Genomic DNA, 16513 nt, shown 5'->3' with positions numbered 1-16513 from the left:
CCCTCAATGCCTAGAAGCAGCTCCGGATTCCAGTGTGTTCACTGTCCACACGTGCTGCATTTCACTGGCAAATTCAGATATACAACTTCGGATAACAATTCTTAAATTTTTTTTTTTACACTTCACACTGACAAGCACCTAGGGTGAGTTTACTGACAATTAGGAGGTCAGAAAGGCTTGCAGAGGCAAAGGAGCGGGCTCCGGCAGCCACAGAAGTACACGCCTCGGGTTATTTAATATGGTATCATCCGTGGGACTGTTTGGCAAACAATAGCAAATCCAAAACTTTTCATATACAGTTTTCAAAGAACAAAAGAGACAACTGCATCCTTGACTTGATAACATTTATTCAATATTCTTTGAAATTAGCAAGAATCAGAAGAAGCACATATCAATCAAATACAGCCACGAAAACATCCTGGAGATAAATAAAGCTGCACTATGAGAAATACTCACTACTGAAGGAACCAGTACTCTCTTATGTTTACTACCTCTTAACAACAAACGACTCGAATGTAAATTTAATTTACTCACAATATAAAACCCTTGACGTTTTAAAGAAAAATGTGGATTCAAATCAATCAGAATTTGCCTCGCTAGGCCTTTTCGTTACGTATGTTTTTGAGGCCTAGTTCGACGACTGTTACGAAAATGACAAAAACAACCTCGAAAGAATGTTTCCGCAAAGTTCAACGAAACAGTGCAGAAATAAGTTACTTACCCATGCACAGAATAAGGCAAAGGCTAATTTCATTCAGGTTAGGAATAATACATTTAACTAGTTTCTTTTCCACACAACGAACATTTCAGACTTCTTTTTAAGTAACGGGTATACTCTATTATGCATCATACGCTACGTTACATGGTTTTCCTAACTCTACTCAGAAAGCCGGCACTCAAATGTCAAACAGAAACTTCTCCTTGATTAGACTTATTCTGTAACAACCACAGAAATTAATCTGGGTCTCGTGATAGTGTCTACAGTGAAAAGAGCACACGCTAGTAGAAGCATACAGTTTAGGGAACTGAAGGTACATTAAAACGTAGTCTATAGGTTTCACAAATTTTGTTTTTAAAATATTTTTCCCAAACTAAAAGCTGCAGAAAATTAGTTCTTAAATATTCTACTGAAAACTCTTGAGCAGCTAGCATTTTAAATGTCTTAAGCTTTTTATTTTCTTAAAAATATTTAAATGAGTGTAGTGTCTCATCTTTTTGAAAAATAATCCAAAAAAAGATTACAAATCTTTTGTTTTAATCAGTGTGACCAAGGGTTTGTCATCAGGACTGTAATCTTCATAGGCAATGGGGCTCACATCATACATTGCAGGCCGGGATTTCTTTCCAAACCTGAAATCAGAAAGGACTCTGGTCAGATAAATACTAGATCTCAAGTTTAATTACAGCAAGTGACGAGAATAATTTATATGCATGAATTAAATGAAACTGTAAAAATATATTCTCTAGCAAGTACAGAAACTTTAGACATCCTAATATTAACACTGAATGTGTATAAACATTAGTCTTTGGTGTTAGAGGCAAAAAAAAAATGTATTTCACAAAACGTAGAGCTCAAATTAAACTTGGAGCTCGTAGGTTAAATCTTGGCAAAGCAGTCAAGCATGACAGCTCTACAGTAGATTTTAAGAAAATGTGTATTGATTTGTCTTTTTCTTCTGAGGCCCATAAATATTTGGAGAGGTGAGTTTATTTTATATCCACTGCAGTGCCTGGAATATAGCACAGCAGGGCAATCTTCCCCGGGCCATGGACAGCCAGCCTTTCCTGTAGGATTTTCACGGGATAAGCTGTGAAGGTTTAAGGTCATCTGAGATCCCAACACAAAAGGACAGAGGTGGGAAATGACCTCAGATACAGAGGTGTCTGTCCACAAACTATGCCAGAACTCACCATTGAATCCCACCTACCTATCACCTCCCAACCCTAGCACACAGAAGCCAACGTTTTCCTCCGAGCACAAGGCCATTGTCCCAACAGATTTGTATATATCCAAATCGCCTCAACAGCAGGACTGACTCCCAGAAGCCAGGGGAGCCAAAATCCAATTTCAGGACTTCCTGTCAAACCAGTCGTAAGATGGCAATTATTAAAATAAAGCCAATTCAACTTCTGGGTGGTCTCTTCCCATTCAAGACCTCACCTTCCCCAAAAGCCCTGGAGTGCAACAGGATTCAAACAATCATCCACGCTAACCCATCCTCCCTCCTCCTTTGTCTGGACAACATCTTTTAACTGTTTCAAGTCCACCAGGGCTCTTTAAAAAGGCATTTTAAAAGAACCTTAAATTTTACAAGGTTCCTAGGGTGGGGCCCCTAGGAATTAAAGGGGCTGATTTGCCATGGCTCCTGTCCCAGCTCTCCTCTTTTCTTATTTTTTCCTTTGATATATTGAAAGTCTGTCTTATGTATGGAGATGGGAAGTAGAATCAAGTGAGAAAGGAGAAAACAGTGCGTTCTTCATATGATCTTTCATTTTAAACAGTCATCAATCCTGTATTCCAATCCTCTCGAATTTTACTAGCCTTGAAGAGCACAAAGGCATATGCTATGCCAGACAGACACCAGGCAAAATATGGCATTAAAGAGTTAAAGCATTCTTCCCTCAGAAAAACCCACAGCTATTACTGCAATATGACCAAAAACTTCAATAAATACTTCCTAAAATGTGAAGCCTCACTGAAAGTCCACCATTGTGCTCACATAGATGTGGGTCAGACTCTAGCCTGCAGTTTGTTTACCTAAATTGAGTGAGGTCTGCATAATCTAAGGAGAGGAAAAGTGTCCATAGAGCAAAAGTGTCAACAGGCCCATTGGGTCTTACACTTTCTCCCAAGTCCGACAATTTCCTAGGCTACTTTAAGATGCAAATATTTTGACAGTTTATTTCTCATAAAATAGCTAGATATACGACCACTAATAATAATAATTTAACAAAAAAAATCCAGCAACCCAGTGAAGAGCTCTCCATATCCTAACATAGTAGGATATAGAGAGCTTTGACCTGACGGACAACAAACTATATTAACTAACTGATTAATTATTCGATTGGTTCGCTGAAAGGAAAAACCCAATTGCATATATCTTTAAAACACTCTTTTTTTTTTTTTCTTTTTTGAGATGGAGTCTCACTCTGTCATCCGGGCTGGAGTGCAGTGGTGCGGTCTTGGCTCACTGCAAGCTCTGCCTCCTTGGGTTCATGCCATTCTCCTGCCTCAGCCTCCCGAGTAGCTGGGACTACAGGCACCTGCCAATACACCCGGCTAATTTTTTTGTATTTTTAGTAGAGATGAGATTTCACTGTGTTAGCCAGGATGGTCTCGATCTCCTGATTTTGTGATTCACCCACCTCAGCCTCCCAAAGTGCTAGGATTACAGGTGTGAGCCACCACACCCAGCCTAAAACACTCATTTTTAAATATAATTTCATAGTTTGAAAAAGAACCTGCTTCCTCAGAATCTAGAATGTTAAAGCCTTTATTTTACTTAATCCATTAACAAGCTATAATTCGAAGGGCTATAAACTTGAATGTTGTCATGGAACTCAATATAGACAAGGCAGGTTTAAGGACGAGTGTCACAGTATGACAAGGCAAGGGCTGACGCCACTCAAGAGTGAGCCACATGGCATGCATGTTCACAGTCGACTGAAGAGCAAGGAGCACCACTCTGTGTCCACACTGGTTAACTGAGCTGTGTGGCCCAGTCCTAATGGGATTAACTCCAAACAAGTATGGGTCATAAAGTATAATGCTAGTTACAAAGGCAGTTAAAATAAGACTAATAACCCCAGCACCAGAAGAGAGAGCAGGCAGGCTTAGAGCTGGAATCCCTGCATTTCAACTTACTAGCTGCTGAGAACTTTGTCCAAATTCCTTAGGAGAATTTTGGAGATTTCCACCTGAAATGCTATATCTACCATATGGAAGCTAAAATGGCCTCCTTTCTAGAAACACCATAGTTTTAAAATACACAGTACAATGAAAAGACTTTGTTTGAATCTCCTACACCTCTCACAGTGGCAGGCTTACACTTGTTGATGAACGAATGTGCATCATATCTACATTTAAAAGACTAACAGTTTATATATATATATATATATATATATATATATATATATATATCTCAGGCACTAAATCAATGTCAGAGGCTGTTTATTTTATTGCAGGCATTTTTATGCAAGTGTTCATTTTTAAAATAACTACTACTTTTTATCATAAAGATACATTTTAAATGTAAAAAACAAAATAAAATTGGAAGCTAAAGAAAATTATAAAATAGACTAGGGGTTAGCAAACTGCAGTCTACAGGCCAATTCCAGCCTGATGCCTGTTTTACAAATAAAGCATGGCCTCAGTGGACCATAGTCAAGCCCATTCACACTTCCTCTGGCTGCTTTTGCACAACAAAGGCCGAGTTGAGCAGTCATGACAATATGGCCTGCAAAGTCTAGAATATTTTACAGCTCCCCGATGAAGACCATAAGAATCGCCCGTAGTGCTGCTCTCCAAAGGACGTGTCAATGTGTTGTGCATTATTCTTCAGTCTGTCCATCCCTCAATCCCACATCCCTTCCATTCATTTTACAAATATGTATGAAGCCCAAAGCCCCTCTGAAAGTATTATATATAATAATTATTATTACATATTTTAACAAAATTGAGAAATACTCCACATGCTGTTTTGAAAATGACTTTTTTCAATCAATAGTGTGTGTAATGCTTTACTCAGCATTCTTGTTAAGTAAAAAAAAAAAAAAAAAAAAAAAATCCTACAAGTTAAAACATTAATAAGAAAATGTTTCTTCTGTGCTGAGTGGGGCGGGCTGGGTGGAGCACCCAGCATTCATAGTCACATGTTCCCACCTGAGGGAGCTCATGGCCTATGATGTGACCACAGATCATGACACGTGGGAAATGTCTGCTGATGGTCCACGAGGAAGCCAGATCTTTAAAAGACGGGAAGGAGTTGACATACTCCCTCTCCTCCTGGAAAAATAGCTCAAATATCCTAATGTGGTGGCTCCATCTGCGGCTCCTTCCCAGCCCCTCGAGGGGTGATGCATTCAGCATTGTCCTTGGTGCCCACTCAACATCACATTCCATCGTCTTGTTTTCACTGATTGATCATCTCATCTCATCATCATAACAACCTCACCAAGTGAGTACATCTCATTTATCCTATATTACAGATGATGAAACAGAAACTTAGGAATAATCTTCCTAAGGTCACACCTGGTGGGAGGTGGAGCTTTCTGGCTTCCAAGCCTAGATGCTGAACACTTCGTTGCAACCTTCATGCATGTGACGACCCCGTAAACTGAAGCCCTCACTTACCCTGTGCCTGACAAGAGCCTGTGTACTGCTGCATTGAAAGGCATCACTTTCAAATCAGCACACCTTCCTTCTCATGAATAAACTCTGGCTTACAAATCTCACTTCCAAGTCCTGGTTTTCTCACTTACAAACTCTGTGACCCTTGTGTAAATTGTATTGTCTCACTAAGCCCAAATTTCTTTTGCCTATAATGGGGGACTAATGATACATGGGCCCTTACATTCTTGTGAGATGCTTGCAAATGAGTTATTTGTGAATGATTTAGCACAGTGTCTGGCCCACGGGAAGCTTTCAGTAAATGTTGGCCATCACGGAAGCACTAACAGAAACGACAGCACCAGTAATATCAGTTAGCACAGACATCTCAAACATTCTATTTGGTGACAATTCTTGGGTGTCTATTTCTTCAAAGAAACAAAAGATACCGCAACCAGTTATAAGGCAGGTCAGAGAGCTGCTAGTTCATGGTCTTCTGAAAGTCAACCACTAAAACAATGCTGCAGAGAGAATGTCAGATCTTGAGAAAGGCGAAAATTGGAAGGTTTTGAGCTATTGGGGAAAAAACTGAACATGTCCTCCATGATCTGCTTTCTGTGATCAGGCACTTCTAGCTCGTAGAGCAGTCAACTCAGTGGGACCTCAGTGTCAGAACTTGGAGAGCCCTGGTTTTGCTCCTGCTGGTCAGTTACAAGCTCTTCCCTGCCTGAGTATAAGCAAAGCAAGCATGTTGCAGATGACTCCTGGGATGAGGAAGAGGAGGAGGGGTCTCCTTCTCAACCCTACTAGGAGTTAGCACCAATGGACTCTGACATCAGAATCACCCAACATGGCCTCAGTCACTTGTGACTATCACAGGTGACCCACTCCATGTGTCCTGTGTGGCTGCTGGGCTACAGTCATTCTGATCCAATCTCACCTCCAGGATAGTAGCAGGGAGACAGCCCATAAAATGGACACTGGCTGCTGAAAACTAGGGAGAGGATAACATCAAAAGGTCTGAGTTTTTGCCAATGCCTTTCTAGGGTTTCCAGGAAATGGGAGCAAAGAAGGCCAACCAGCCCGAGACCCAGCCATGGCCTCTACACAGCTATGCTGTAGAAACCACACGTTGGAGCTGAATAAACGTTCAGAAGAGAAATTTTCCTAAAGGGAAGGTATTGTTTTAATGTCAATAGTTTTATCTGCAGTCACTGGTGCATGCAGAAGCTTGTCCGTTAGGAATTACGCAGTAAATATTTTTGATATAAATCAGCACCAAATGAGAGCCAGGTTTGTAAATGCTTTCAAGTTTATTCTTTCCTTCCAAGAGTATTCAGTTAAATATCTTCCCCGTGGGCCATATGAGCAGAAGGCTCAGAGGAATCTATCTTAAGCTATTCTAGGGCTGAAATAAAACACTCCTCTTAGCCCTGGAGGATCGTAGCCATGGATGCTTGTAGGGGCAGAGGAATCTGAATTGTAGGGTCTCCCCACACATGAGAATATAACGCCATGGATTCTGCTCCCTCCTGGTGAATGAAGCCCTTCCCGGAATGACGACAAGAGAAAACAGTCTTGGGCACCGAAGAAACTTGTCAATTCTCTGCTCCCTTTTTCTGGGGGGGGGTGGGGGTGGGCAGAGTCTCCCTCTGTCACCCAGGATGGAGTGACAGGGTTTCACCATGTTAGCCAGGATGATCTCGATCTCTTGATCTCGTGATCCGCCCGCCTCGGCCTCCGAAAGTGCTGGGATTACAGGAGTGAGCCACCGTGCCTGGCCTTCTCTGCTCCTTTTTACGTTCTTCATCTCCAATCCAGCAATTTCAGGATTCTGCAAATGTTCCTCTAGGCTGGGGCCACTTACTGAGTTGGTGCCCTGGGATGAGTCTACCTCTCAAGCCGGTCAAGGCACCCTATTCCAATCCCTAACTGAGATCATCCATTCATTTCAAACCTCAAATGTTAGTGAGGTCTACTACCTGCCAGGACCCACTGGAGACACAGAAATAAAAGCTACTGCCTTTTATTTACAGGGTCGTGGAGTAAAGAGTCAAATAAACAATTAAGGTGGGGCTTGCAAGGGTTGGTATCAGGGCTTCCTGGATGTTGTATTGCCTCAGTTGGCTGTGAAAGGAAGGCGCTAAGATGAGCAGCCATGCAGGGCCCGAGTTGGAGGAAGGTTGAGTTCTCTGTCCTTTCTCGCAGTTACATAAGCAAGACTGGGTGCAGATCCCACCTCAGCACTGGTGCAGATGCTCAGGGTCTCCCAAGTTCTCCTTCCCACTGTCTCCTCCCCATGGAAGCTGAGTTCTGGCTTTTGCTTCTATTAGAATGACAAGATCACTGTAAGATCTGAGAATTGGGTTTGGGGGATTTCTTTTGGAGAAAGCAAATTCTTCAAACCTCTTAGCTTGTACGCCATTCAGATAGAATGATTTGGGTTTTCTCACCTCTCTCTGTCTCTGACTCTCTCTCTCTTTTTATTTTTATTTTTTTTAAGCTAGAGTCTTGCTGTCTCACCCAGGCTGGAGTACAGTGGTGTGATCTCAGCTCACTGCGACCTCCACCTCCCAGGGTTCAAGTGATTCTCCTGCCTCAGCCTCCAGAGTAGGTGGGATTACAGTGCTTATCTTTGTCATTGCTGTTATCATTCAGTTAGGTAGATATAAGAAAACATCAATGATATTTCAATTTTACTTCTTATCATTCCCACTGTAACCAGAATCTGAAGCTACACTTTCCCAATAAGTACCTGGTAAAAGCTCAGTAGAAATTCAAAAGAAATACAGAACCCATTGATGAAGGACAAAAAATCTCAGTGTAGAAGGGCAGACATGTCCTGAAGGAGCACAGCTGTGAAGGTGACTGCAGCTGGCTCTCAGGCTGCCTGATTTGGAACTTTGGAAATGAGGTGGAGTCACAGAGACAGTACCCAGGAAGGATGTTCAACCTCTACGGGCCTGCCCAGATCAGATGAAAGAAAGTCCTAGAAGGAAACAAGATGGAGATGAAAAGGACGGCAAAGAGAAAGGATGTGGATATGTGCTGTTGAGATAGAAACCCCAGGGTTTTTTGTTTTTGTTTTGAGACAGAGTCTCCATCTGTCAACCAGGCTGGAGTGCAGTGGCGCCATCTCGGCTCACTGCAACCTCCAACTCTCAGGTTCAAGTGATTCTCCTTCCTCAGCCTCCTGAGTAGCTGGGATTTCAGGTGCCCGCCACCACGCCCAGCTAATTTTTGTATTTTTAGTAGAGACAGGGTTTCATCAAGTTGGCCAGACTGGTGTTGAATTCCTGACCTCCAGTGATCCACCTGCCTTGGCCTCCCAAAGTGCTGGGATTATAGGTGTGAGGCACCACACCTGGCCAAGTCTTCTCATGTCTTGACCGACACCAACATAGGACATCCCAGGGTAGATCATACAGCTACCAGTTCCCTTGAGCCCCAATTTGAAGGCACCAAGCTCAGCCCACTCTTCACTACAGCACACTTACTTTCTGAATTTTGTGCTTGAGATTATTCAATCAGCAAAAGAAGAGATGGCTTACTTCAACAAACAATATTGCCATTTTTGGAACACACACTCTGCAAAAGTCAGTAAAATGTGATCTTAGTTTATTGTTTTATGTTATGTAATAGATGTGGAGAAGTAAATATGGGGTTAGCTGTTTATACCATCTTTAATATTTGTAATGAATGCTGGGCTTAATACCACAGTGATGGGTTGATCTGTGCAGCAAGTCACCATGGCACAAGTTTACTTATGTAACAAACCTGCTCATCCTGTGCATGTACCCTGGAACTTAAAACAAATGTTGAAGGAAAAAGTATATATATTTGTAATTTAATATGACTGCCATAACTCTCCAAGGAGGGAGAGTTATCCCTTTATATAGTTGAGGGAGCTATATTTGTGGAAAGTTAAAAGATCTGTCTAAATCATGCTGCTATAAAGACACATGCATACGTATGTTTATTGCAGCACTATTCACAATAGCAAAGACTTGGAATCAACCCAAATGTCCATCAGTGACAGACTGGATTAAGAAAATGTGGCTCATATACACCAAGGAATACTATGCAGCCATAAAAAAAGGACGAGTTCGTGTCCTTTGTAGGGACATGGGTGCCGCTGGAAACCATCATTCTCAGCAAACTATCGCAAGGACATAAAATCAAACACCACATGTTCTCACTCATAGGTGGGAATTGAACAATGAGATTACTTGGACACAGGGAGGGGAACATCACACACCAGGGACTATTGTGGGGAAAGAGGAGGGGGAAGGGATAGCATTAGGAGATATACCTAATATAAATAGTGCAGCACACCAACATGGCACATGTATACTTATGTAACAAACCTGAACGTTGTGCACATGTACCCTAGAACTTAAAGTATTAAAAAAAAAAAAAAACAACAGATCAATCTAAACTATGGAGTCAGGTAATGGAGTTATTAAGACTCAAAGCTATACCTCACCAGAACTTACACTCTTTCTATGACACCACATTAACTCCTTGTCCCTCTGGAGTCTTTCTTCCAGAAAAGGATACTGATTTATAAATATTCACTCTAAAAGTAGAAAGATAGCTCTTTATCCTTCTTTCACTAGGGCCTTAAGTCAAATGAAATCATTAAATGTTGACTGTTTGAAGAGCAACACAGCAAAAGACATTCCCCCAAAAAATTCATCAAAAAAGTTTTTAATACACAGTGATTACAAATCAGATATTTATAGTCACAGAGCAACCCAAATTAGATGAACAAATATATTCAATGTAAACAAAGCAAAAGGAAAAGCTAGCAGCGAATTAAAAGGAGTTTGCTTATCAAGTGGCCGAATGATCTATCCCCAAATACAACATGGAACCTATGTTTCATTCTTTAAAATCTCCTCTTTGCAGATGGAAAGTCCTGTGTATAATATGACCCTGTTCCTAAGAACGCACATGTGAAGGCAGCATTCCCCACGCCGCCCCCACAGCCCACCTGGCATGCCGGATGGATGCAATGGCATTGCTGAACTCGCTGTCGATGCTGCGGCAGTTGTAGAACTCCTCGTAGGCTGGCCTAGAAGAACCCTGGTACTCGATGCGGCTGATGCGGCAAATCCCCACAATCAGGATGATCAGCATGAGGATGAAGGCCACGCAGAGGGCTCCGATGATGATGTAGAGGGAGTGCCGCGGCATGTTGGTGAGGCTCTCTGCCATGTGCCCGGACTTCCACTGGAGGTCTGCAGGCAAAAATAAGCAAATGGCTGGGTTTGAGTTGTGACCTTTGAGAATGTGAAAGCCTTTTTCATCTTTGCATAGATAACTTAAAACCTAAGGGCCATTTAAACTTGGAAGAATTATTTTCTATGGATTATCCAGACCCAGGGTTAATATCCTTATGACATAAGGACTTCTTAAGAATCATTAAGAAAAACCAGAGGCTGGGCACGGTGGCTTATGGTTGTAATCCCAGTACTTTGGGAGGCTGAAGTAGGTGGATCACTTGAGGTCAGGAGTTTGAGACCAGCCTGGCCAACATGGTGAAACCCCATCACTACTAAAAATACAAACATTAGCTGGGCATGGTGGTGGATGCCTGTAATCACAGCTACTCGGGAGGCTGAGCTAGGAGAATCACTTGAACCCAGGAGGCAGAGGTTGCAGTGAGCCAAGATCGCACCACTGCACTCCAGCCTGGGTGACAGAGTGAGACTCTGTCACCAAAAAAAAAAAAAAAGAAAGAAAGAAAAACCAGAAATACGCCACAGAAAAACAAAGGATATAAGGAGGAATTCATTAAAAAAAAATACAAATAGAAAGTTACTTGGTTTTGAAATTACAAAAAAGTGCAATTCCTCTATCAGCTCCCAAATATTGCTTTAAAATTATAACCACAGTTGGCAAGGGTACCCAGAAATGAGGACTATAAGTTGATATGAAACCCTTTCATTTACTAATTAGCATATGCTCTGACCCAGATATTCCCATTTTAGGATGTATGCTGGGGAAGTAGCCCAGGAAATGTAGCCTTATGTGTGAAGATGCTCATCTTTAAGATGCTATCACAATTTTTAAATGTTATCACCTATTACATATTTAGAAAAAGTCTCAGAAAATCACACAGACAACAATGTACTCACTGCTCAGTTAATAAATGTTAATATTTTACCACTTTTCTTTAGATTTATTTCAGATAGTTTTTAAAAAAGAAATAAAATATGGCTGGGCATGGTGTCTCACACTTGTAATCCCAGCACTTTGGGAGGCCAAGGCAGGCATATTGCTTTGAGCTAAGGAATTTTAGACCAACCTGAGCAGTATGGCAAAACCCTTTCTCTACAAAAAATACAAAAATTAGCCAGGCATAGTGGCACACGCCTGTGGTCCTGGTTACTCAGGAAGCTGAGGCTAGAGAATTGCTTGAACCTGGGAGACGGAAGTTGCAGTGAGCTGAGATCATACCATCACACTCCAGTCTGGGCAACAGAGTGAGACCCTGTCTCAAAAGAAGAAAAACACACACACACAGATATAACTAGAGTTCCCTCACCCCACACTCTCTCTCCATTCCACCAGCAACAACATAATTTATAAAGGTCAAAAAATAAAAACCTAAATATTTAACACTCAGTGAGATGAAAAGATATCCACTAAACAACAAAAGAATAAAAGCCTGTTACCAAACAGGATCTACTTTGACAGTACAATAATTTGACAATATCTTATGAGTTTAAAATGTCTATATACACATTGAAAAGGTCAGAAGGATAGTATGATAATGATGGCAAACATACACTGATTTCTTAGTATAAACTAAGCTCTTTAAAAACAGCTCATTTAATCATCATAACCACCAGAAGATATATTATCCTCTCTCCCCACTTTACAAAGGAGGCCTAGAGAATTGACATCACTTGGAGTGAATGCCTCTGATACTAGTCAGGATCTGAGGTCTTGGCCTTTGCACAGCAAAATACTAACAACAGTGATCTCTAAAAGACAGAATTAAAAATGATTATTTTCCTCTGTATACTTCTGAGTCTTTTCCAGCATTTTAAAAATAAGAATGTATTCCTTTTCCGATAAAGAAATAAGCAATCCATCATTTAAATAAGACATTCGTACAATCATCTTCCAGCATAAGAGTGGAAATAGGATCAGCCTTGGGATCACACCAACCTTGCTTTCAATCTCAGCTCCTACATTTACTTGATCTTGAGTTTCCATTTCTTTGTTTGTAAAATGGAAATAACAACATATACCCCATTGGCTTGCTGCAGCATGAGTTAGAAAACATGTTTTAAAAATATTTAAAACTTTTTAACTTTCTAAAAAGTTAAAAAAAAAAGTTTTAACTTTCTAAAAAGTTTTAAAAAACAAGTTTTAACTTTCTGAAAAAGTTAAAAAGTCCACTCCCGGACACGTGATGGTGGTCCCCAAAGACGAGCAGCTGTGGTGGTGGAGGAGGGAAGGATAAAGGGTCACATGCTCTGAGTTGAGGATTATTGAGCATGGCCCTGTGTCCTTCTTAAGAACACTAATCTGTATTAGCAGGAAAAACTGGAAGGACAGGATGTAATCTCTCTGCTTGGCATAGGTCAAGAACATCAAGTTATTTCCTGTTTATGGAACTGCACCCAAATGAAATGCTCTAGATAGTGTATACAGTATTTGAAAGGAAATTGTGGAAATTTTAAAGAGCTAGGTAAGACCAAAGAGAAGCTGAACTCATATGGAAAAAAGGATGCTTTCTATACTCACACCACCACCACCACCACTCCACACTTCCCCACCCACACCAGGACATCATTTTCATGGTAGAATTCCAAGTGCCTGCAAATGAGATTCAGAGGTTAGTGGAAACAGAAATGAGCCTGTCTTTCCATGAAATCCACAGGACTCTTCACTGTTCCATTATCGGAGAGAGTATTTGTGGCCTCTGGATACTCACACCCTCATCTAGCTGTATCTTCAGTCATTATAGATCTAAGATCACAATTAGCTATTCCTTACCTTGAAAAGTTGCAGTCAGTCTGAAGAAGAGCACAGATAGACACCCAAACGGGGGCCAGGCCTGCAGACCCACTTTCTAGAAGCTAACAGAAAAATAACCCATGCGCCCAGCCTGGATGCTTCCTGAGAATTTGAGAACAGATGAATAATGAGATTTCTAAGTTCACATCCAGACCCTCCTGAATATTTCACCAAAACCTTTGAAGCCTGGTTTGTCATTTGAGTCTGCCTGCCTGAGCTCATAAGGCCCGTGGAGCTTAGTAAAACTAAATGACCATTAGTGCATTGACTGCTTCATCTAAGCCAACTCACACACAGGCAAGACAAAGTAACATAAATCAACAGAAACAAATAGTCACAATGGAAGGGAGAAGGTGTTTTCGGAAACCAGAACCAAGGCTCAATCCCCAAATCTGCAGCCATCTCATTTGGCAATACCTGGTGTGCATGGAGAGAGACAACTCATTTTTCTGGCTGAAAAAGCAAGCGTGATTCACTTCATTTCCAAGTATTATAACATTCTCTAAAAAATTCAGTTGCAGGCAGGAGTCCAACACTCAGCAGAGTATGTTATAACATCCATTTAGCATCAACACAAGGGCAGCCAGTACTATGTTTCTCCTCCAACTCGGTAGAGTGCTCAGATCTGATCACTATGGCAGATCACACGAGTTCTTGATGAGTTCTTGCAGTCTATGCATAAGCTTCATAGAATTAACTTACACAACACATCAATTGTGTATACACAGTGAGTGCACAACCACATGGCCACTAAAGTGAATAAAACAACCATACTGGGCTATGTGCACAATGCGGTGTCCCAGGTCTGACTGCCTGCATTTATGACCATCTGCTCCATTTCCCAAAACTCTGTATTCCAAACTGTTGAGACTTTTGGAAAAACTTTCTCAAGATTTATCGTAAAAGCTCTGCTTTCCTCCCTCCCCCTGCCCTTTTCTTTAAAGCTAGATTCCACCTCATTGTCATCTAAAACTTTTTTGATAGAAATGACTGTGGCTGCTTTATAGGCTAATTGGTTTAGTAGCTGGGATGGATCTGGCTAAGTCCAACGCTAGGTCTGAGAGGCAGCAAATTTATCTATGCCAGGTGCCTGCAACCACCATCTCTCAGTCCAGATGCTATCCTCATAAGTCATTGCTTTGCTGCATCCCAGGAGCCCCATCACATGAATCGTTGACTACTTTGGCTACAGCATGGCACAGGGAAGAATCGTGAACCGGAATGTGCCAGATGGGTTCATCTCATCAGCACCAGCAGGTGCATGACCAGGAATGCATATGCACGAGCTGCTCAAGAAAAATGTCACACTTGTGAGTCTGATGGATCATTTTCATTTTTTTAAACTAAATTAGTTTGAGGTTTTGTATTTTCCAAAGTGCCTTTGCATTAAACATTTCAGTTGGTCCTAAACAAACACCTTGAACTAGGCAGAGGTACTAGACTTGGAGCAGCTGCTCAAGGTGAGGCAGGCAGTCAGTGGCCAAGCTGAGAATAAAATCAGACCCACCTCCACTCTGCCAAAAATAGACTCCAGTCAATTTGTACATTGAGTCTAAAATACATAGCCCATATCTATTTTTTAATTTACCTAGATGAATGTAGCTAGACTAGTTAATTTGCTTACCTATGTTATTTTGAAAAAGAGCAAAAGTGAGACTGTGTCTTATGAAGATGTTACTTAGCTTAATAATTTTTAAGACTACTCGTTGCCTAGAACAATCTTGAGAAGGGATGTCAATTACTTTGTTTTCTATAGCTAAAGGTTAGCAGGACAATCAAAGCAGTCAGTGAAACTGAAAAAAGATTAACAACCCTTGTTAATCTCCAGAAGAGGAATGAACGTGAAAAGGGAATGAAAGAGATCATCTCCTTTATGGGATCCATTCACTGAGCACTTTAATTAAGGACCTACTTTGTGCCAGGCACAGTGCTGAGTGACAGGGATGGAAAGTAAGGGAAAATAGAGAGAAAAGTAGGCTCATGTAGTTTCCAGTTTTCTGACGGATGCAGGGGTCAGGCAAATGATCCCCAAAACAAAGTAAAAGTACAACTGTGCTATGTCTACAAGAGACAAGCTCTTCAGCGCAGCAGGAGGACAGGAGATATTTCACGGCACTGACTGTCAAGAGAGCTTGCACAACAGGAACCCTTAGGGAGTTAGGTTCTAAGTGTGAGTGGGCAGTAACCAGGGACAGGCAAGAGCAGAGGGAAGACTGCACAGGCAAAGAACCAGAGTGAGCACAGGCCTGTGGGAGGGACTGAGGGAGCAGAACAAGGGCTGGAAGGAGAACAGCGAGACTGCTTGAGAGAGAGGCAAGAGAGTGGCCGCAGCAAGGAGAAGGGATCTCTTTATAGGGTAGGGCAGTGTGGCCTTGGGTCTTTACTCACTTATTTATTTTAATAGGAGCTTGGCACAGTCAGGGTTGGAAACAGTGGGAGGGAGGGTCTGAGTGTTCCAATTTGCACTTTGAAAAGATCCTTCTGGCTGTGCATGAAGAAAGGATTTGAGGAACAAGGACAGAGGCCAGTTCAGAGGTTCCTGCAGGATGGGGCAGAGTTAGTGGTAGCTTGACCTGTAGTGATGGGCATGGAGACAGAGAGAGGGGAATGGATGTGAGTGCTGTGTTAGGGGGGAATCCACCAGACTAAATGCAGCTCATACAGATAGGCCAATGAGGGGAGAGAAACCAGGAGGACAACTCTCGGTTTCCTGGCTTTTATCGCTGGATGGATGAGGTGCTGTAGCCGAGTGAGACAACCAGGTTGGAGAGGAAGATCCTGAGTTTGGTTTTATACATGTTAAATTGATGGTACCAATTCTGGACACGGGCTTTGGGAAAGAACATATGACTAAATCCTCAAAAGCAATCGCAACAAATGCAAAAATTGACAAGTGAGACCTAATTAAACTAAAGAGCACAGCAAATAAACTATTGACAGAGTAAACAGACAACCTACAGAAGAGGGGAAAATATTTGCAAATGATGCATCCAAGAAAGGTCTAATATCCAGAATCTATAAGAAACTTAAACACTGAACAAACAAAAAACAAATAGCCTCATTCAAAAGTGGGCAGGATATATGAACAGACACTTCTCAAAAGCAAGCTTATAAGTGGCCAAAAAACATGAAAAAAGGCTCAACATC

General features: G+C 41.5%; 1 protein-coding gene across 2 annotated transcripts in view; it reads right to left on the bottom strand.

The window, feature by feature from the left end:
• Window positions 1-330: 330 nt before the first annotated feature.
• Window positions 331-16513, bottom strand: part of DNER (delta/notch like EGF repeat containing) — a 363829-nt gene continuing 347646 nt past the window's right edge. For both annotated transcript variants that reach the window (XM_050751101.1, XM_050751102.1), the window contains exons 12-13: window positions 10326-10572; window positions 331-1350 (exon numbers count right to left, since the gene is read on the bottom strand). In XM_050751101.1, the coding sequence (XP_050607058.1) occupies window positions 1239-1350; window positions 10326-10572 (359 nt within the window). In that variant the 3' untranslated portion in view covers window positions 331-1238. The remainder of the gene's footprint in view (window positions 1351-10325; window positions 10573-16513) is intronic.

Source organism: Macaca thibetana, chromosome 12, assembly GCF_024542745.1.
Source record: "Macaca thibetana thibetana isolate TM-01 chromosome 12, ASM2454274v1, whole genome shotgun sequence".
Classification (NCBI taxonomy): Eukaryota; Metazoa; Chordata; class Mammalia; order Primates; family Cercopithecidae; genus Macaca; species Macaca thibetana.
The sequence above is the reverse complement of the archived record's forward strand: the minus strand, read 5'-3'. Positions and strand labels throughout refer to the sequence as shown.